Source organism: Citrus sinensis, chromosome 3 (assembly GCF_022201045.2).
Source record: "Citrus sinensis cultivar Valencia sweet orange chromosome 3, DVS_A1.0, whole genome shotgun sequence".
NCBI classification, from domain to species: Eukaryota; Viridiplantae; Streptophyta; class Magnoliopsida; order Sapindales; family Rutaceae; genus Citrus; species Citrus sinensis.
Genome location: NC_068558.1, coordinates 13,245,565 through 13,267,244, shown reverse-complemented (window position 1 = coordinate 13,267,244; position 21,680 = coordinate 13,245,565). Strand labels below are relative to the sequence as shown.

General features: G+C 31.2%; 1 protein-coding gene and 1 long non-coding RNA gene across 2 annotated transcripts; both read left to right on the top strand.

Annotated features, from left to right (window-relative positions):
* The first annotated feature begins 13,354 nt into the window (after nt 1–13,354).
* Nucleotides 13,355–14,532, top strand: LOC102627158 (uncharacterized). Its single transcript, XR_370563.4, has 2 exons — nt 13,355–13,747; nt 14,093–14,532. It is a non-coding gene; the product is annotated as an uncharacterized LOC102627158 (long non-coding RNA).
* A 2,300-nt stretch (nt 14,533–16,832) lies between these two features.
* Nucleotides 16,833–18,566, top strand: LOC127900584 (uncharacterized). The gene has a single exon (XM_052435739.1). The coding sequence runs from the start codon at nt 16,833–16,835 to the stop codon at nt 18,564–18,566; it is 1,734 nt and encodes a 577-aa protein (XP_052291699.1).
* The last annotated feature ends 3,114 nt before the right edge of the window (nt 18,567–21,680 follow it).

The window sequence follows — 21,680 nt, the reverse complement described above, 5'->3', positions numbered from 1 at the left end:
AATGAGTTTGGTTGGCTTTTTGTTAGAATGATTGGTACCTCATATGTACGGAAGAAACAAATGACAACTCAAAGTGTTTGTATTGCAAATTTTGTAAATATGATATTGTTAATTTAATGAGGAAAATTATCGGCCGTTTATTCGTTTTTTCCAATTTTTTTTAAAAATACACAATTCTTTTTTTTTGTTGCTGGAATCCACCTAAAGTTATATTTCTTTTCACTTTTCCACTTCTGTTTAGAAACCGTTAAGAAAACTAACGGAATATTATTTAAATGACTTTTTTACCCTTAAATGTAAAAAATAAATTATTCACCGACTACTTGTTTTTTTCGTATTTTTTAAAAAATACACAATTTTTTTTTTATGAACTCCACTTGAAGTTATATTGTTTTGCACATATTCACCACATTGTGTTGTGAAATGATAATTTTACCTTTATAATATCAGCAAAGTTCTAACGGTGTTATAACGAGAGTGGACCAATAAAAAAAATGTTAACTTTAGGTGAAGCGCTGCAAAAAAATAAAAGCGTGTGTGTGTATATGTGAAGGTGTTGTTCGATGAACGTATTAGCTAGCAATGGATGGTGTTTTTTACTTTTGCAAATTGTGTATGTATAATAAATATAATTCCACCTATTGTAATTCCATTTGGGGAGATTAAACGAAACATTCCAAGAATTTTTTGAAAAGGATTAATCTAATTGCATTTGACTTTGCAGAATCAATTAAAGCTAACAGCTAACAGAATCCAACATCCCTTTTGCATAATATCTTTTCACCTATAAAACGAACTTATTTAGTTTTATTCTTGAAGATGATAAATTCCGTTATTGTTTATTATCTCTTTTTACCAGCATATCGGAATCAAGCAACGCATTTGTCCACTTTGTCATTGTGGCCTTCATAATAACAAAATCACGAGTCACTGTGTGTTTTAAACGAGCATTATTTAATTTTTGTCTACAAAAATTTGATTAATAATTTTTTTAACTGATCACCCGATTTTGAATTCATACAAATTCATATAAGAAATAAAAAAAAATTCCTACACCTCTCTTACCCTAAAATTAAAAAACAAAAGTATAATGAGAAAACTTTTTTCCTGTAACTATATATATATATATGATATATGTCTTTTCTTCTTAGCCCAGGCATCAGTCAAAGGATTTACACACAAGATCTGTAAAGCTTTAGTTCGCTTGTGATAGCCTCAGATCGTGCCCTTAAACCCGAAATGCTTCTATTCTTCAACTTTTTTTTTTTCGTTTACATGATCTACTTTAACCACCATAAAGATGGCATTTAATGTAATAGTACTTAATTAATAGTAGTAATTTCTTATGATTTCTTATACATCTATATCTATATATATATATATAAAATTGGAACTACAAGAGGTGATGTGGCATCACCATTCCTCATCTTTTTATATTCTCTATTATCTAAAATATCTAAAATATTAATGAATATTCTTTGGACATTCATTAATATTTTTAATTATATATATATATATATATATATATATATAAAAAGAAGTGATGTGTCATCACCATTCCTCAACTTTTTATATTCTCTATTATCTAAAATATCTAAAATATTAATGAATATTCTTTGGACATGTCTCTTCCCTTTCTATTTAAATCGAACAAAATGTAACCATTAATAACAATTAATTATAAGTCTTTTGAAACATTCATTTATTTTATTATGCTAACAATTAAACTTTAGTGGCTTAAAATACATCAATTAATTAATATAGGAAGAGAGGTTCTTTCATCTTTCCTCAATAATGCCACTAGGGCCTAAGTTTAATTTTAATAATTTTAATGTCTCTTCCTCTTTCTATTTAAATCCAACAATATGTAACCATTAATAATAATTAATTATAAGTCTTTTGAAACATTCATTTATTTTAGGGAAATTTACACTCGTCCACCTGTTTGTTTTGTCTTTTTCAAAAATACACAAACACTTTTTTTCAGCGCGCTACCTGAAGTTTGCTTTTTGTTGCATTCGTCCATTTCTGTATAATTTCTGTTAGTTGATTTAACGGAATGTTAACGAAATGACCTTTTTACCCCTCAAAATTATAATTTAAACCAAAATAAATGGAAATTGGAGATAAATTGGATGGATTTAATTTTTTTCAAAGGTGGATGCTAGAAATTGGAGGAAAATAGTGTTTGTTACTTGCTAAATTTTCTACATCTAGCAAGCAACAAACACTATTTTCCTCCAAAAAAATAAATACAAATTTTCTAAATTTAGTAACAAACATTATTTTCCTCCAATTTCTAGCATCCACCTTTGAAAAAAAATAAATCCATCCAATTTATCTCCAATTTCTATTTATTTTGGGTTAAATTATAATTTTGAGGGGTAAAAAGGTCATTCCGTTAAATTTGCTAACGGAAATTAGACGGAAGTGGACGAATGCAACAAAAAGTAAACTTCAGGTGGCGTGCTAAAAAAAAAGTGTTTGTGTATTTTTGAAACAAACAAAACTTCAGGTGGCGCGCTGAAAAAAAAGTGTTTGTGTATTTTTAAAAAAGACAAAACAAACAGGTGGACGGTTGTAAATTTTTCTTTATTTTATTATGCTAGCAATTAAACTTTAGTGACTTAAAATACATCAATTAATTAACATAGGAAGAGAGATTCTTTCATCTTCCTTCAACAATACCACTAGGGCCTAATTTTAATGCCATAATCACATATTTAATTATGGAACATTTTATTTAGTGTCTTTTGGCTTCTTCAAATTTTATTACGCTAGTAATTAAACTTTAGTGTCTTAAAATACATTAATTAATTAACATCGGAAGAGAGAATCTTTCATCTTCCCTCAACAATGCCTCTAAGGCCTAATTCTTCTTATTCTAAATTTAAGTTTCGTTTGCTTGTTATCATCAGCAACACAAGTCGATTATGATGCAACTACCATTATAATTAATGGAGAATGATGAGTTATCTTCTCTGGTGCAATTCACTATATTCTCGCAGCACTCCACAAGTAGTACATGCAAATAATTAATTTACAATTTCTCAAATCACTTGCACTTTCACATTTTCTTCTTCTTTTAACCAAAAAAAAAAAATGCTACTTTGCTGCGAAAATATTATCTTAAATTTTTTTGTTCCTAACAAGCCAAACATAATCCCACATTCAAAACGGTGCACTTTCATGTTTAGAAAAAATTATGGGCAATATTTTTGGATCAAATAGCATTGTCATTCTTTAAATATGCAAATTTTGATATGATTTATTTTTATATGTGTTGTATTTGTGTAGATGTGGCCAGATCTTATACATAAGGCAAATGATGGAGGGCTCGATACATTTGAAACTTATATTTTGTGGAATGCTCATGAGCCTTAGCGTCGTCAGATGTCAATTATTATTATTATTATTATGTGCGATATTGATGGGTGTCGAAGCCAACAAAAATAAATTCCTACTCTAAATAAATTGTGTATAGTGATTGAGCAGGGTCGTGTCCACAGAGATCGGTAATTATTTAAATCCTTTTGAAACGTAAAACGTAAAATGGGGGAATTGTTGACAATAATAAAAATCAAATTAAAATAACAAGAATGCAAATTAAAGTTGTAATTCAAATTGGAGAAAGCTCTGGTTGAAGGAATTAACTCAGCTTGATTTGACTACTGATCATTGATTCAAATATATATTATTATTACTTATGAATAGACCGGTTATAGCTACTGAGACCCTCTAATAGCCAATCTCTCCTTAATTAGTTGATAACCAAGGTACGACCGTTGGATATTTCCCTAATCAATAGACAACCCTAGATACGATCATAGGATTTAATCAATTGACAGCCTGAAAAACCAGAGAGACCCAAATCCTAATCAACACATATGATGATTCATTTAAATTAGATTGTTTATTCTCACAACACAACTCTCTGCTATGTTATTTGTCACAAACATTAAATTCTTCATACAATGAATCCTTTAATTGACAATAGATTAAGTTGATAATTAAATAGTGGCCAATTACCTAATTAACAAACATAATCATAAAACTAATTCAGAGAATAAACAAATACCCAAAAAGTAATAAAACAATTAAAGCATAAGAAAGATCTCACAGTAGTGATGAATCAAAGCTTCGTTATCCTTCAACCAGAAAAATAGGTTTAGCTCTTCATAGAGAGAAGAGAAAAATTAGATCTAGGGTTTCTTTCTTTTTCTCCAATCCAAAATTCCCTCTTTTTCACAATAGATTCCTCCCTTAAATACTTTCTCTCTCTTCTCTTTTAGAATTCTATTTAAAATAAAATCCTAATATCTGAAATATTAAATTCGTAATTACAAAAATAACCAAAAATACAAAACACGTTAAACTAAAAACTGCAGGTCCGCAGTTGACAGCACGCGCCCACGCCTTATCAACAAAGTTCTTCTGACGCTCATAATTTCTCCAAGAGAACAATCATCCTTAAACATCATCTTATAGCTCAATTTTATCATCAATCAATAGAATTGCACCTACAAAAGTAAAACACAAGTAAATCACTATTATTAAGTGCAAAACATTGATATTAAGGGAAGTAAATAATGCAAAACTAGTGCATAAATTGCACTCTAACAGATATTTATTATTATTGAAAGGGAAATTTACAACCGTCCACCTGTTTGTTTTGTCTTTTTCAAAAATACACAAACACTTTTTTTTTTTTCAGCGCGCCACCTGAAGTTCACTTTTTGTTGCATTCTTCCACTTCCGTCTAATTTCCGTTAGCAAATTTAACGGAATGACCTTTTTACCCCTCAAAATTACAATTTAACCCAAAATAAATAGAAATTGGAGATAAATTGGATGGATTTAATTTTTTTTCAAAGGTGGATGCTAGAAATTGGAGGAAAATAATGTTTGTTGCTTGCTAAATTTAGAAAATTTGTATTTATTTTTTTGGAGGAAAATAGTGTTTATTACTTGCTAGATTTAGAAAATTTGTATTTATTTTTTCTCTTTCAAAAAAATAAATACAAATTTTCTAAATTTAGCAAGCAACAAACACTATTTTCCTCCAATTTCTAGCATCCACCTTTGAAAAAATTTAAATACATCCAATTTATCTCCAATTTCTATTTATTTTGGGTTAAATTGTAATTTTGAGGGGTAAAAAGGTCATTTCGTTAACATTCCGTTAAATCTACTAACGGAAATTAGACGGAAGTGGAAAAATGCAACAAAAAGCAAACTTCAGGTGGCGCACTGAAAAAAAAAAAAGTGTTTGTGTATTTTTGAAAAAGGCAAAACAAACAGGTGGACGAGTGTAAATTTCCCTTATTGAAATAAACATACAAAATTAACTTGTTCAATCTTCCTTTTGAGAAGAGATCAGTATGGTTTCTCAAGAAATTTGGATTTCATCAAATTTTTATTTTTTAATTTGATATTTTCAAAGCCGCGCGAAGCGCGGTTCTATTTTCTAGTATATATATAAAGCTGGGACTACAAGAGGTGATGTGGCACCACCATTCCTCATCTTTTTATATTCTCTATTATCTAAAATATTGGTGGATATTCTTTGTATATGTCTCTTCCTCTTTCTATTTAAATCCAATAATATGTAATTATAAGTCTTTTGAAACATTCATTTATTTTATTATGCTAGCAATTAAACTTTATTGGCTTAAAATACATCAATTAATTCACATAGGAAAAGAGGTTCTTTCATCTTCCCTCAATAATGCCACTAGGGCCTAAGTTTAATTTTAATAATTTTAAAGTCTTTTGAAACATTCATTTATTTTATTATGCTAGCAATTAAACTTTAGTGGCTTAAAATACATCAATTACATAACATAGGAAGAGAGGTTTTTTCATCTTCCCTCAACAATGCCACTAGGACCTAATTTTAATACTATAATCCCATATTTAATAATGCAACCTTTTATTTAGTGTATTTTGGCTTCTTCAAAATTTATTATGCTAGCAATTAAACTTTAATGGCTTAAAATACATTAATTGATTAACATAGGAAGAGAGATTCTTTCATCTTCCCTCAACAATGCCACTAGGGCCTAATTCTTCTTATTCTAAATTTAAGTTTCATTTGCTTGTATATATATAAAGTTGGGACTAAAAGAGCTGATGTAACATCACTATTCCTCTTTTTTTATATTCTTTATTATCTAATATTTTCAACAATATGTAACCATTAAAATAATTAATTGTAAGCCTTGAATCATTCATTTCTTTTATCTAAAAGAGTTGATGTGACATCACTATTCATCATATTTTTATATTCTCTATTATCTAATATTTTCAACAATATGTAACCATTAAAATAATTAATTATAAGCCTCAAATCATTCATTTCTTTTATCTAAAAGAGCTGATGTGGCATCATTATTCCTTATCTTTTTATATTCTCTATTATCTAATATTTTCAACAATATGTAACCGTTAAAATAATTAATTGTAAGCCTGAATTATTCATTTCTTTTATTATGCTAGCAATTAAACCTTCGTGACTTAAAATACATCAATCAACTAATCAATATATGAATGCTCCTTCATCTTTCCTCAACAATGCCACTACCAGGGCTTAATTTTAATGTCATAATCCCATATTTAATTATTCAACATTTAGTTTAGTGCCTTTTGGCTTCTTCAAACTCTCTAAACACTAAGTATTTAAGATTTGTTGTGTTTGGATTTTTTTTATTATTTAACCAACATCCTCTTTAGAAAGATTCTTGGGTTTTTATTATTTGACTTATTTGAATTTTTAGTATTGTGTGCTTCATGAAGTACTTTTTTCTTCATGAGATGAACAATGATAGAGATAGTTGAATGATAAGGATTAGGCTTTGTAGGATGTGGGAGTCTATTAATACCAAGAAGAATAGAGAATTGATTAGTGTGGACATGATTTTTATTAATGAAATGGTTGTATAAAAAATTCTTTCTCCTATTGTTTTCTCTAATTAACGTTTTTTTTTCTCAATTGTTTTACACTTAATGTAGCATTTGTTTTTTCATAGGAAAATTTAATGTATGCAACAATCAGGAAAAATTTAGTAACAAGGTTTAAGTACATGTTGAGTGAGGGTTTTTTGTATAGTATCAAGAATTTGAAAGTTGTTTCAACTACAGGCGAGTACAGACCACTTTCAAATCAGTATAAGATTATTTTCTTGGTTATAACTTCACTTAAAAGATTAGAAGAAGGAACTATTAAGATTCCGATCAATGGATTTCAATTCGTATCTCCGAATTTGATTGATTTACGTGTGAATGATAACACAATCCTCTCAGGTATTTATTTTAATTATTAATGTTTGTTAATCTTTAATTCCAATTCGCATCTCCGAATTTGATCGATTTACGTGTGAATGATAACACAATCATTTTAGGTATTTTGTTATCTTTAATTCCAATTCGTATCTCTGAATTTGATCGATTTACGTGTGAATGATAACACAATCCTTTCAGGTATTTATTTTGACTATTAATGTTTGTTAATCTTTAATTCCAATTCGTATCTCTGAATTTGATCGATTTACGTGTGAATGATAACATAATCATCTCAGGTATTTATTTTAATTATTAATGTTTGTTAATCTTTAAGTGTATATTAGAAATTATTGATTCTTATGTTTTAACATGTTTAAGTTATTTTTCCATGATATTACAGATGTTGTCGGAAGTTTATGTGGTGTATGTGATATTGAGATCGTTGGAGCTGGTTGAAAAAAAAGAGATATAAAAGTTCTAACAGATTAGTAAGTTGAATATAATCAAGAAAACTATGATTATGTATATTTTTAGTTATTGTTTTATCATAAGAATCAATAATGTAAAAGAAGAAAATTAATGAAAATCACTCTAAATCCAATTGGAATATAAAATGAACAACCTCAATTCCTTGAATTGTTGCCTAATTATTTGTTCTAATTCTTAAGAATTTTTTTTTTCTTTTCCTCACACCCCACCTCTTCATAAACACAAATAAAAAAGTCAAGTGGTAATATTCATAATAAATTAGGGAATAAAAATATTAGTGATTTGGAATAAAAAAAAGTAACCAACTGTATAATAATGTAATTAGAGAGTTTTGAATTTAATAAAAATATGATATCCTTATAATGAGTTTTTCTCTTTACTTTATTAACTTTTGTTAATTTTTATGGATAGCTCGGTGACAACAAAAATTATTTTATGGAGAAAGTTGGGGGAGATGTTTAATCCAAACTTATCCATTGAATGAGACAAGGAAATTAGCAATCTTCTTTAATTTAGTAACAGTGACGCTTACAAAGTTAGAAGACAATCAAGACATAGCAAATCTAATTCAGATTTTGCCCCATAAAACTAATTTAACTTATTGCACGTCTTTGTTTAATTACTAATATTCGACAAAAAAATGATCAGCACTTTATAGGAAATTCCAAACAAGTTTATATTCACAAGAAATACGTCAAGGACAAATGAGAATAAAAAAATGCAAAAAACTAATAAAGCTTCATTAATTAGAATTAACCATATGTGCTCTTATTTTTAAAATAAATTAGAGGAAGATAACTAACATCTTCTCCTCTTAGGTTGTGTTTACTTGCTGGAGTGGGAGTGAGGAGTGTGGATTCCTCCTACTCCAGCATTTACTTCCTCAAAATGGAAAGGAATTGGGAATCTCACTCCGTGGGTCCTACCCATTTTTGGAGTGGGGAATGGGAGTGGGTATCCACTCCCACCTCTCATTTTTTTACCCTTTTATTTTTAATTTAATTTAATTTAATATTTTATAATTAATAAAATAAAATAAATAATATTATATTTATTTGAATAATATTATTATATTTATTTGAATAATAATATTATATTTAACTAAATAATAATTTGCATTGATTCTAAGTTAAAATTATTTTAAAATAATATTATTATATTAATAGAGAATTAATAAATATAATATTATTATATTTATTTTAAAAATAATAGTACTATATTTATTTAATATTAATAATAATAAATAGTTTATTCTAAGAAAATATTAATTTTGTACTAAATAATATTATATTATTATTTTATATAATAATAAATTTAATATAATTATATTAAATAAAATAAAATAAGGTTTCATTTTATATTAAAATTAAAATTAATAATTTATTGTTCATAATTAAGAATATTAATAATTATAATAAATTTACAAATATAATAAAATAAATATTATTCATTAAATATATTTTTTATTAGTTTTGTAATTAAAAACTATAATTATTTAAATAGGATAAAATTGTAATTTGAAACTATTTACTCCCAATCCAAGACAAAGTAAACACATAAATTGGATTCTGATCTCTATTTCATGCTTCCATTCCAGTGTAAGTAAACAACTTACTCCCACTCCCAATCTTAAGATTCCCACTCCTCAAGATTCCCAATCCAATCCAAAAAGTAAACGCAACATTAATTCCTAGATTTTATCTTCTTCTTTTTTTCAATTTACCCTAATGGCAAAGGGTTATGACTTATGAGTACTAAGGGCAGCTCATAGATTAAACTCTTTTTTCCTTTTCCTCAACAACCTATTCGAACATCTTTCAAAGTCGTGCTTAAATTAATTAACTAGAGTCTGTTCTGTCCCATCATTAATTATTGCGGTCCTTTAATAGCCTCTGGACAAAATTTTAGCTTTTATGCATGGCTATGATAGAGACATTCACATTTGCCAAAATAAATACAAATTGCAAGCCTAGCTGATTCAACATATATATAAATGCCAACTCTTTTATAATAAATTGTAAATATACATGTATTAGCATCCAACCTTCATATGATAAACATTGGCTCAATAATTCAGTATGGACAATAATTCACACGCCAGCATGTCCAATGAGAATAAAAAGATGAAAAGAGAGAAGCAATAATATTGCCAGCATTGTTAGCCCTACCAGCTGCATAAAGTTGTGACCACTTTCATTATCATTGAATCTCTGTTCATTATCTATATATATTTGAGATCACTTTGATCTCAACTTTTATATGAACAAATAGGCACACGCAAGATTGATAAACTTGTATTTAATTTATTTGTACTGTCTATTATGAATCATAATTTATGATGAAATGAAAGTTCTGTTTGTTTGTAAAAAAAAAAATTAATAGTCGATCAGTAATTTTTTAAAAATAAGTGGGTAAGGACACATATATATACCTTTTGAACTTTCTGGAGTCTGGAGAATGCACATTGATCTGGTTAAGCCCCAAATGACAAAGATTTTTAACTTTTAATTTGGATAAGAATCCTAGTTTTAGTCTAGTCTCCAATTTTTGCCTTTTTGTCCCCCCTTTTTTTTTTTTTTTGCATTGAATCATTTAAAGTAAAGATAATACCACTCGTTTTTCACGTTTAACTATTGATTTTTTATATCATCTTTATTTTTTTTTAAAAAAGAAAAAACTCACTTAAATTTTATCAAAAAACTTCCGTAATCTTAAAATTTTTCTTTTAAAATCAAGCTTAATGTATTTGTAATATTTGTGCTTATGCTTGTATTTTTAGTAATAATAGATAATCTCTTGATGATTGTTTGAGAAGAGTAATGATAAATTTCCAAATTGTTTATCTCAAATTGTTTATCCTAAATTCTATCTTAAATGATGTCTCATTTATTAAGTAGTGGATAATTTTTTATAATATCCAAGTAAATTAGTTATATTAACTTATCAACCAATTGATGAATTCCATGGTATAATGTTTTGGTATAAAAATTTTGAGATGTACATCACTACTCATTTTAAGAAATAAACACACTTTTGTCAAAAGGTAATTACTTTCATTAGACGCACTAAAATTATGTTAAAACACAGTTTAGTCTATCTACTTTTAAATTCTTACAAAATACCCCATTTGACACTACAAAATTAATTAAAGTTTCTACAAACTGAACCGACCATGATCTCCATAAGCATCGCTAATCCGTTCTTGAATAATGCTTCCATTGTGATATTTTAATTTGTTGTTCAATCGACTCTGCATAGATATGGAATTTGATTATAGTGATAGGGAAGTAATTATCGTAACAGCTTCATATGTATATTGACTACTTTTTTCTGAGTATTATATGTATATATATAGTTTTCAATGATTTAATGATTCTCTACAGTGAAGAAATTTATATATATAAATATGATTTTTTTTTTGGTATCTTAGTAATATCCTCACTTTAATAAGAGGAGGAAGTCCTCACAAAGAGAATGTTACACACACAAACATCAGACCAAATAGGCATATAAATCAATATACAATGTGACAAGGTGGCATGAAATATGTTATATATATTCTTCTCCAAAAAATGGGACTCCTAATTGGAAATCTTCAAAGAGAAATGTCAACCTTCAAAATTCAAAATGAGAGTATATGTGGCAATCTACAGTTATACTTACTCGTGTATCACGGTCACCCCCCACACATATATAAAATGTAGTTATTGATCAGCGTGCGGATAACTAATATATTTTAGTGTTGTATATGTAGTCATATACATTATTTTGTTTGGCTTTGAATTTAAATTTTAAAACTTGCGGATGTTTGTAGGAAATATTGTATAATAACTTCAAACAATAATTAGATCAATCTTAGTTGGGTACTTTTGATATGTAATTATGTATGGTATATACTCTCTTCCACATTTATATCTTGCCACCCACATATATATTAATAGAGCGCATGAGATTTTTTTTTCAAACAGGCCAATCCATAAAGTTCAATTTTTTTTTCTTAATTACAGTAAAACTTCTAAGTTAATACCCGGCATTGAGAGTTGAGACCAAGAAAATTTATTTATTAAGCAAATATTAACTGACCGGAACTTAATGTTTCACATTGGCGTCAAGTCCGAAATGTCAAAATACATTGTTTGATCAGGATATCAATTTATTAAAATTCTATTATGTAAATGTTTAAATCTTAAGTTCGAGTCACGGGTAGTGTATATCTATGTTTAATATTTTTTTTCCCCAAATAAGGATGGCAATAGGGTGGGGTGGGGTGGGGATGGGGAGGCTTACCACATTCTTCACTCCGTTAGAAATTTTTGCCTCCATTCCCCACCCTATTCCTTAATAAATTTAGAGGGGTGGGGATGGAGAATCTCCATGTGGGGAATGATTTCCCTATCCCCACCCCATTCACCATTTATCTATTTTATATTAGGTATAAATATATGATTTCAGTAAGTTAAAAATTAGAGACTTAAAATAAAATTATCACCATATTATAAAGTATTTAAATTTTTTAAAAAAAATCTAAAAGTTTGAAACAATATCTTAAAATGATATAAAAGTGAAAAATATTTAAAGAACATAGCACCTTAAAAGAGAAAAAAATATAATAATGTTTCAGATTTGAAAACTATTGTAGAGTTTTCTTTTATTCATATCATGTTTATATTGCATAAAAATAAAAATAAAAATTATTAATTGACATTACAATTGATAAAATAAAAATTAAAAACATATTTATATATAATGAGGATTGGGGTGGGGAATGCAAAATCAAACCCCACCCCATTAAGATTTTAGAGATTATTTTTCCCTTACTCTCCACATCATTCTAAAAAATTATTCAAAATTTTTTTCATTTAGAGTGGGGCTTGACGGGGCCAAATCCGTGGAGCCACCCCTTTCCCCGAAAAAAAATAGTGATCATAGTCATCGTTCAAAGTTTTCCTCTCATGTATAAAAGGTAGTCAAAGTCGTCTTTCAAAGTCTTTCTTTTATTTATTTATTTCCGATTTTTTGCCATCATTTTCTGGGTGTGGTGACTTCGACAGTCACCGGTCAAACAAAGTTTTTTGAACTTTGATGGCCAAAGCGATGGACACAGTCACACACTCGGAAATGGAAAATAAAGATATATAATAAAGAAAATGATGTTAGTTGATAAGTATCGATTGCAAAATGCATGGATGCAAACATAAACCAATTAAATTCACTAAAATTTAATTTTTAGAAGTAAATTCACGAACTAATATATTAGTCGTTCTCAAAAAAGGCTCAATAATTGATCATAAGCATGGACAAATATCATCAACAACAAAAGGATTGAATAATACATCCATCTGATCTGTGTATACACATCAGCATGTCCAATGACAAGAAAAAGGAAAAAAAAAAAAACAAATGAAGAAAAGGGAACCAATAAACACTTTGTGCCCGTATTTGTTATCCCTACCACTTGGAATTAATGGAAAACGACCAAAATTTGCGGCCCCTCTTCTTTGGTAAAATTAATCCATTTCATTTTCATCACTTTATAAGTGCACTTCCTTTAATATTGTAAAGTTAAAGAGTTCGATATGTTTTTTAGACTGTGATCCAGTCTTCTCGTAATATTTACGTTATAAAATAAATGGTCTAAAAGAATTGACAGTTGACAAGATATTTTTAAGTTTTAAAACATGAGGGGGAATAATTAATTTCACTAGATAATAAGGGGTTTTTTAGTCTTTCTACCCACTTGCATTATCAGTGAATCCTCAATCTTGCACCATATATTGAGGATCACTTTGAGTTAGAGGGCTCAAAGCTAGCTAGTTAATTAGCGTCCGAGAGCATTGTGGGAGAAAGAGAGAAGCAATTTGTTCGTCTCCACTAATTTGCTCATCATGGCTTTCACTCTTGCTAGCTTCATGCCAAAGACCACGCTCAAGCTGCCAACTTTCAAGACTTATCAGCAGCCAAGAAAAGGGATAGTCATGTACGTTTCATAATTATTACTTACTTTATTTGCTTTGAAAATAACAGTCATGCATCTGCTAAGTCTTTGTAGATGGTCAAAATCATTATGAATAATTTTGTTTGTTTGTAAATTGCTTTAATTCCTTGTAATTAAAGTGTATATATATATATACATATATAGAGAACTGATATTGAACCTAAAGGGCGACACTGGGGGCATAAATAATACTCCGATATCTGTGCCGTTTATGTCGCCTCTTTGTCACCCTTTGAGCTCGATATCATTATTGACATATATAAGCTCGTGGACACCCTTCGCTTAATTATTTATATTTTTCATTTTTGTTTTCTGATGAGATCACAGAGTGTGTAGTAACCCTACACGTCCAGGCGGGAGCCACGGGGGAGGAGGAAAGATCAATAGCGAGAAGCCGAAATCTCTCAACAATGCTCAAATTGAAGTAAAAGAATCTGCTGACAAAAACAAAGCAGTAAAAGAAGATGGTGCTGCAAAGAATAAGTCTAATTAAGGCTTCAAATCAATTAGTTAATGGCCGCTTAATTTAGAGGGCATGGCTTACATAGGCATGCGGCCATAAAATTATAGTTTCTCTACTGTACTAGACTGCCTTAAAATGTTTAATAAGGCTAGCTGCTTTTAGTGTCAAGTGTGTGGTGGCTAATAATTATCACGTGTTCTTAGTAAAAAATAAAAATAAAGCCACATTTGTGTATGCAACATGAGGGTTTGGACTTGAGGTAGTTTAATTAATTATTATCAGCTAGCATAGTTGCTATATGTCATCAGTTTGTGTTATGAGTTGTATGCACATGTACTATTCCCTGCGACTTTGTATGTTGTTGGAATTCGTGCCTACTATGGGTCGGACAAGCCCAACAGAAAGAAATATTCATAAGTTTCTTTCAAATAGAGTTTCATATGCCCATAAAAAAAAAATTGAGTTTCATATGAATGTTGTAAGTTTAATTATACTCAAAGAGTTATGAAATTTTATGCTTGACTTCTATTAATCTCAAGAGTTTTTATATAAATATAATTATTGTATGTAAAATAAGTGTGTGAGAGTCATAAAAAATATGTAGAATGTATTAGACAATATAGAGAAACCTACTAAAGATTGGATGTGTGAAAATGAAAGAAAAAGATAGTGGGTTTTTATAATATGATATGTGGGAATTTTCTTTTTCTATGATTATCCTCCGACAATAAGTATTCAGTGGTATGAGGATTTTTTTTGTGATAATCCTGTCTTTAATTAAATTGATAGTAATATAATCTCGTTATGATTTGCTTCCGCATTTAGGAATCAAAAGGTATATTTTTATATCTCCCATTAATTATATATTGAATATGCACGAATATAAACATATATCACGTAGTCACTAGTGCTGTATGAGATGTAATCTTCTTTACAATTTGCTTCTATGAGTAAATAAATACAAAAATGTGATCATTGATGGTTAAAAGAAGAAGAAGAAGAAGAAGAAGAAGAAGAGTGATATTGCCATACTTGTTAAGTAATATTTCGAGAGATTTTTGTTACAAATAATGTGATATTCATCTTTAAATTCAAGAGATTGATGATCTTAATATTGGCTTAATTTGAAGTGTATTTACAACTAGATTAGGGTTAAAAGAGAACAATCAAACAGACATTTTCATACTAAATATGATCAAGGAAGAGAGGATATTAATTATAATTATCGGGGAAAATATAAACATTTCCAACGAAGAGGATGAAAATTAGAGAAGCAGGCTAGAAACGGAATGCATGAAGAAGATTACTGCAGAATGTGTAATGAAGGCTGTGAAAGAGTTCGTGATCTTGCAGCCCGTTTAGGGCCCAGCTAAACTACTGGGTGTTTTAGTAACTCTCATAGTTGTGGTAGCTACATTTTTTTTTATTTCTATTTTTAAATAAAAATTTATATTTTAAGCCTTACATAATTTAACAACTTTCATAATTTTTTTTTCTTAATCATTACATCTTTTATTTCACAGCAACACTAAATCATTTAATAAACAATAGCTACTATGACTTAAAAGTTTAGTTGATTTAGAGCTAGTTTGGTAATGTAGTAACTTTTAAAATATTTGCTATTAGCTATGTTATAAACATAATTAGCAGTGAAGAGAATCAGTAAAATATTTGATAAAATATATTTTTAAACACACTGTAAGTTTTAAAAGTAATAGTATTTATTTGGTAAATCTTACAATTTAGATTGCAGTAAGAATGAAATGATAATGTTAAATAAAATTTATTTATACATTTATAAACATGTATACGTAATTTTTTTATTGTGTATATATAATAATTGGAAACTAAAATAATTTTTTTTTTCTTTTCTTTTCTCAATAATATTGGTAATAATAACAATCTCCTTAAATTTAATGATTTTATTTCTTAATTAAATAAGACAATTTTTTATTTTTATAATATACGTGAGGATATATATGAAACTGCATTAAATATAAAATTAATCCTTACAATTAGATTTTGAAAAGCTACTCATTCCCCGCTTTTCAAAATCTACTATAAAATGGGATGATTTTGTCAAAAGTAATGTTTTGAAAAAAATTTATCAAATACCAAAATTAATTTTTACCTTTTCAAGATCATTTTTTAGTCTCGCAAAAGCAACTCCAAATTAGTTTTTTATTTGCCACATGTATGATAAAAAAATCTATAATATTTTTATATTTTTATCAAAATAATTAATATTTACATTAACTATATACTATTTATTTCATAATTACATCTTTTTTTATAACAACTATATCTTAAAATTTATAATAATTTAATATTGAACCAAATCTAATGGCATGATTGGTTTAATGAAATATAAAGAGAGGAGAAAAAAATAAAAAAAAATAAATTATATGTCCAACTGAACAATAAAAATAATTTTAATATTCTTTTTCACTCATTTTTTCTTTTTCTCTTTCCTCTAGCTTCTTTTCTCCCTTAGTATTTTTTCCAACCAACCGTGGGCTAAAAGCCGTTAGCCATTTGTTAACAAGAAGTTACAAGATAAATGTATTACATTAAAAAACAAAAATTAAAAAATAGCCGTTGAGAATGCTCTCAACCGAAAACTCTCTCGACAAGAACAGCCCCCCTCCCCTTGAGGATGATAGATCAACTAAGAAAACCAAATTCAGAGCACAGGGGGAGGATGGAGATAACCCATCTATGCCATCATTTCGAGATAAGCTAATAGAACAACAAAGGGGGATGATCGATGCTGAAAACAGTAGAGAAGATTTCATGGGGAGGGAAAAGGACATCGAAATTGAAAAGGAGGATGTGGTCATTGAACAGGAAGGCTATTTACCTTCGATTTCTTTTTCACAAAAAGTCCATGAGCAACTCATAAAACCATGGCAATCCACTGTGGTGGTGAAACTCCTTGGTCGCATGATTGGATACAAAGTGCTTTGCTCACGACTGGAAATCTTGTGGCCTAATATTGGAGGCTACTCTGTTATAGATTTGGATAATGGATATTTTCTCGTTAAGTTCAGGAAGGAAGACGATGCTGAGTTTGTTCTTACACAAGGGCCATGGCTTGTGGCGGGGCATTACCTGACTGTCCAGCTATGGTCGCCTCATTTCGACAGCTCGAATGAAAAGATTGAAAAAATCACGGCATGGATAAGGCTTCCAGGTATGCCTCTGCACTATTACCATAAAAAAATCATTAGAATGTTGGGACATGTCATTGGAAAGGTTATCAAAATTGATTATAATACGGAATTGGCGACGAGAGGGAAGTTTGCCCGTATTGCAGTTGAAGTATCCCTTGGAAGCCCTTTAATCTCTCAATTTTTACTGGATGGGAGAATCCAAAGGATTGAATATGAAGCACTTCCAACAATATGCTTTGGATGTGGAAAGTATGGACACATATCTTCCTCTTGCCCGGATAAGTTGATTTTGGAAAATAGAGGGGAAAAGACGGCTGTTATGGCTCCAGGTGAACTTACCAACGCAAAGTCCGAGGTCTCGACGATGGCAGTTAATCCGGACAATCCAAAATTTGGGCCTTTGATGATCGTGGCTAGGAGAGGAAACTATAGAGGAAATAGGGGAAGAACAGATGCAAAGGAGCCTCATCAAAATAGCTTTGGGAAACAGAGGACAGGTTCCAGATTCGGTGTCTTACATCAGGAAAGTGGATTAGACAATGATGCTGGGATGTGTTCAAACGAGACTACCACCATGGACAACCACAAGAAGACCGTTGATCCGACCAAAGACAAGGACAGGATGATATCACGTGACTCTAAAGCACCCACCCAAACGAAGCTGTATGGGAGCAAAGGAAAACCCGTGACAAGCAATAAGAAGGCTGACACACCTGAACACACTGCACCCACACCATTACGTAAATTACACACTAGACCTCTCCCCCACACAAGTGATCCCAGCTCATCAAATCAACACCCCCTAGAGGCTATGGAAAAAAATATCTCAAGGAACAAGTCTAAGTTATCCAGAACCCATCACTTTGAACCAACTTTAATCCCAACGTCTCTGGATCCCAAATATCATTCAGCAATTATTTTCAAAAACAAGCTTGAAAACGAGAACTTTCAAGCACCCCTGTCGATTCCTCCTAAACCAAATCCAAATGAGGAGCCTCCTGATAGAGGAAATAGAGACATGGAACAGATGGGGGAGGACTCATCAGACAGTGAGTATATAGAGGAATCAGAGGAGGACGAGGCTGAGACCTCGGAAGAGTCTCAATTTTTTGTTGAGGCGGATAATATGGATGTTAATCAGCAAGGCTTTGAGCCTTTGGAGTAAGACGGTCTCTCCCTTTTTTTTTTATATATAATGAATCTGTCTTTTTTGTTTTGGAATTGCCAGGGTGCGACATCGCAGTCCTTTAGACGAATTTTCAAGATGTTTACTCAAAATTATAAACCTCAACTTGTGGCTCTTTGTGAACCTCGAATTAGTGGAGTGAAAGCGGATGACTTTATTCGTTACAGTGGGTATGATCATTCCCATCGAGTGGAGGCGGCTGGTTTCTCAGGTGGAATTTGGCTTCTATGGAAAGCGGGATTAAACGTCACCATCCTCATTAACCATAAGCAATATATTCACCTCCAAGTGGCGGATACAAGAGGGTTAACTACTTGGGTAACAGCGATTTATGCTAGCCCAGTTCCTTCCCTCCGAAGCTCTCTTTGGCATGATTTAAATTATTTGGCTAAGACTATTCAAGAGCCATGGATGCTAGCTGGTGACTTCAATGCCATTCTTTCAATCTCAGAGAGCAAAGGAAGCACTAATAACCGTAGCCAGCCTTGTAAAAAATTTCAAGAATGGTTCCACAAACATGACATCTGTGACCTCCAGTATACGGGACCAAAGTTTACTTGGAAAAGGGGCTCGCTTTATAAACGCTTGGATAGAGTCATTTGCAATGATAGGTGGTTCAACACTTTTAATAAGGCGCGAGTCTTTCATTTACCAAGAGTGGGGTCTGACCATCGGCCTATCCTCCTCAGTCTGAATAATGAGAGCATCGGAAACAGAGGGTTGAAACCATTTAGATTCATTGCTTCTTGGCTTACTGATAAGCGATTTTCGGATTTTGTTTCTCAGGTGTGGAAGAAGGATGTGGATTATAATGTTTCGGTAAAGGAGTTTACTAGAAAAATTGACCATTGGAACAAGAATGAGTTTGGAAATATTTTTAAGCGCAAAAAGAATATCTTAGCTAGACTTAATGGAATCCAAAAAGCTCTAGAGAGTCACCATTCAGATAATCTGTTAAAGCTGGAGACTCAGCTCAGTAAGGAGCTCAACGACATTCTTAATCAAGAAGAACTTTTGTGGCTTCAGAAATCTTGTTACGATTGGATCCAGTTTGGAGACAGAAATACTTCATTTTTTCACCAGAAGATAATGACGAGGAGAAGACATAACCAAATTGTCTGGCTGAAAAATGATAGGGGCCAGTGGATTTCGGACGAGGATGATCTTAAGGCTCATGCTATTAATTTTTTCCCCAAGTTATACACGGCTAATAATAATTCTATTGATAGCTATTATACTCCTAATGATTTTCCTTGTATTGATACAGGGAGGAACCATGGCATGGAAAAACCTGTGGATGACGAGGAAATTCGTGACACTATTTTTAGCATGAAACCGTTAAAGGCTCCGGGAAGTGATGGCTTGCACGCAATTTTTTACCAAGCTCAATGGGAGGTGGTGGGCAAGTCGGTGTGCAAACAAATTAAAGCTGTTTTCAATGGAGAGACAGTGCCTGAAGACTTTTTGAAGATTTTAATTGTTCTTATTCCTAAAATTGACAATCCAACTAGCTTAAATTCTTTCCGGCCTATTAGTCTTTGCACAATTATGTACAAAACGATCACTAAGATAATAGCTAATAGATTAAAAAACTTTCTCTCTGATCTTGTAGGTCCGCGTCAAACCAGCTTTGTTCTAGGGAGGCACATCATCGAAAATATTATTATCGCCCAGGAGGTCATTCACAGTATGAGACGGAAGACGGGTAAACGAGGCTTCATGGCTATCAAAGTAGACTTGGAAAAAGCGTATGACAGATTAAGCTGGGAGTTTATCAAGGAGACTTTGGCTTTTGTGGGTCTTCCTACAAACTTTATACGAATCATAATGGAGTGCATCACTTCCGGCTCCATGCAAATTCTTTGGAATGGGAAGCTGACCGAATCATTCAAGACTTCAAGAGGGATTCGTCAGGGGGATCCGATCTCTCCTTACATTTTTGTGCTCTATATTGAAAGACTTAGCCATATCATTAATCGAGAAGTGCAGCAGGAACGATGGAAACCCATCAGGCTGTCCAGGAATGGTATACCCCTCACCCATCTTTTCTTCGCTGACGACCTTCTTCTCCTTGCAGAAGCCTCTGCTGATCAGGCGAAGGTGGTGATTAAAACTTTAAAGATTTTCTGCAACATGTCAGGGGGAAAAGTGAGCACAGAAAAAACTAGATTATATTTCTCAAAAAATGTGGCACCTGCTGTGTCAAAGAAAATTAGTGAGCTAAGTGGGTTTTCAACCACCAAAAACTTGGGGAAGTACCTGGGCATGCCACTTCTTCATGGTCGGGTGACCAATAAAACCTATCAAGAGGTGCTAGATCGGGTGGACAAACGGCTCTCAGGATGGAATGCGAAGCATCTCTCTTTTGCTGGAAGGCTGACCCTTACTCAAGCGGTAATCCAAGCCTTGCCAATTTACTCTATGCAAACCACAATGATTCCGCGAGGCACTCAAGAAAAAATCAATCGCATTTCTCGCCGATTTATTTGGAGTGGGAATAGCGACAGGAAGAGCATGGCCATGGCTAGTTGGGAAAGAATCTGTCAACCTAAAATGGTAGGCGGGCTTGGCTTAAAAAATCTTCGCCACATCAATGAGGCGCTTTTGATGAAGATTGGGTGGAATATTATTGTGTCTCCTACTAGCCTGTGGATTAAAGTGTTATGCTCTAAATACGGCGTTGAGAATGATAACCTCCCCACAGAGCTACCTACAAAATATGGTTCTTATGTGTGGCGTGCAGTGGGTACGGTTTGGCATAAAGTTTTGCAAGGGATTTGTTGGCAAGTTGGAGATGGGTCAAGAGTTCGGTTTTGGAAAGATTGTTGGGTTAGGCAAAATGTCAGTTTGAAGGATTATGTTGTGAGGCCGGTGCCGAGTCATATGCTGGAAAATTCGATTAGGGATTATGTGAACGATCATGGGCAATGGAATTGGGTTACTTTCAGTAATTATCTTCCTCATAGCTTAGTGTTTGCTATTGCGGCCATTATGCCACCTTGTGTCGAGGGTGGTATGGACCGTATATTTTGGGGCTTCTCGACTAAGGGTAATTTTACAGTGAAATCAGCTTATCAAAATATTTCAAACAGA

Excerpts from the sequence above, each read along its gene's own strand:
- LOC127900584 (XM_052435739.1), top strand. The coding sequence starts at position 16,833 with ATGCTCTCAACCGAAAACTCTCTCGACAAGAACAGCCCCCCTCCCCTT.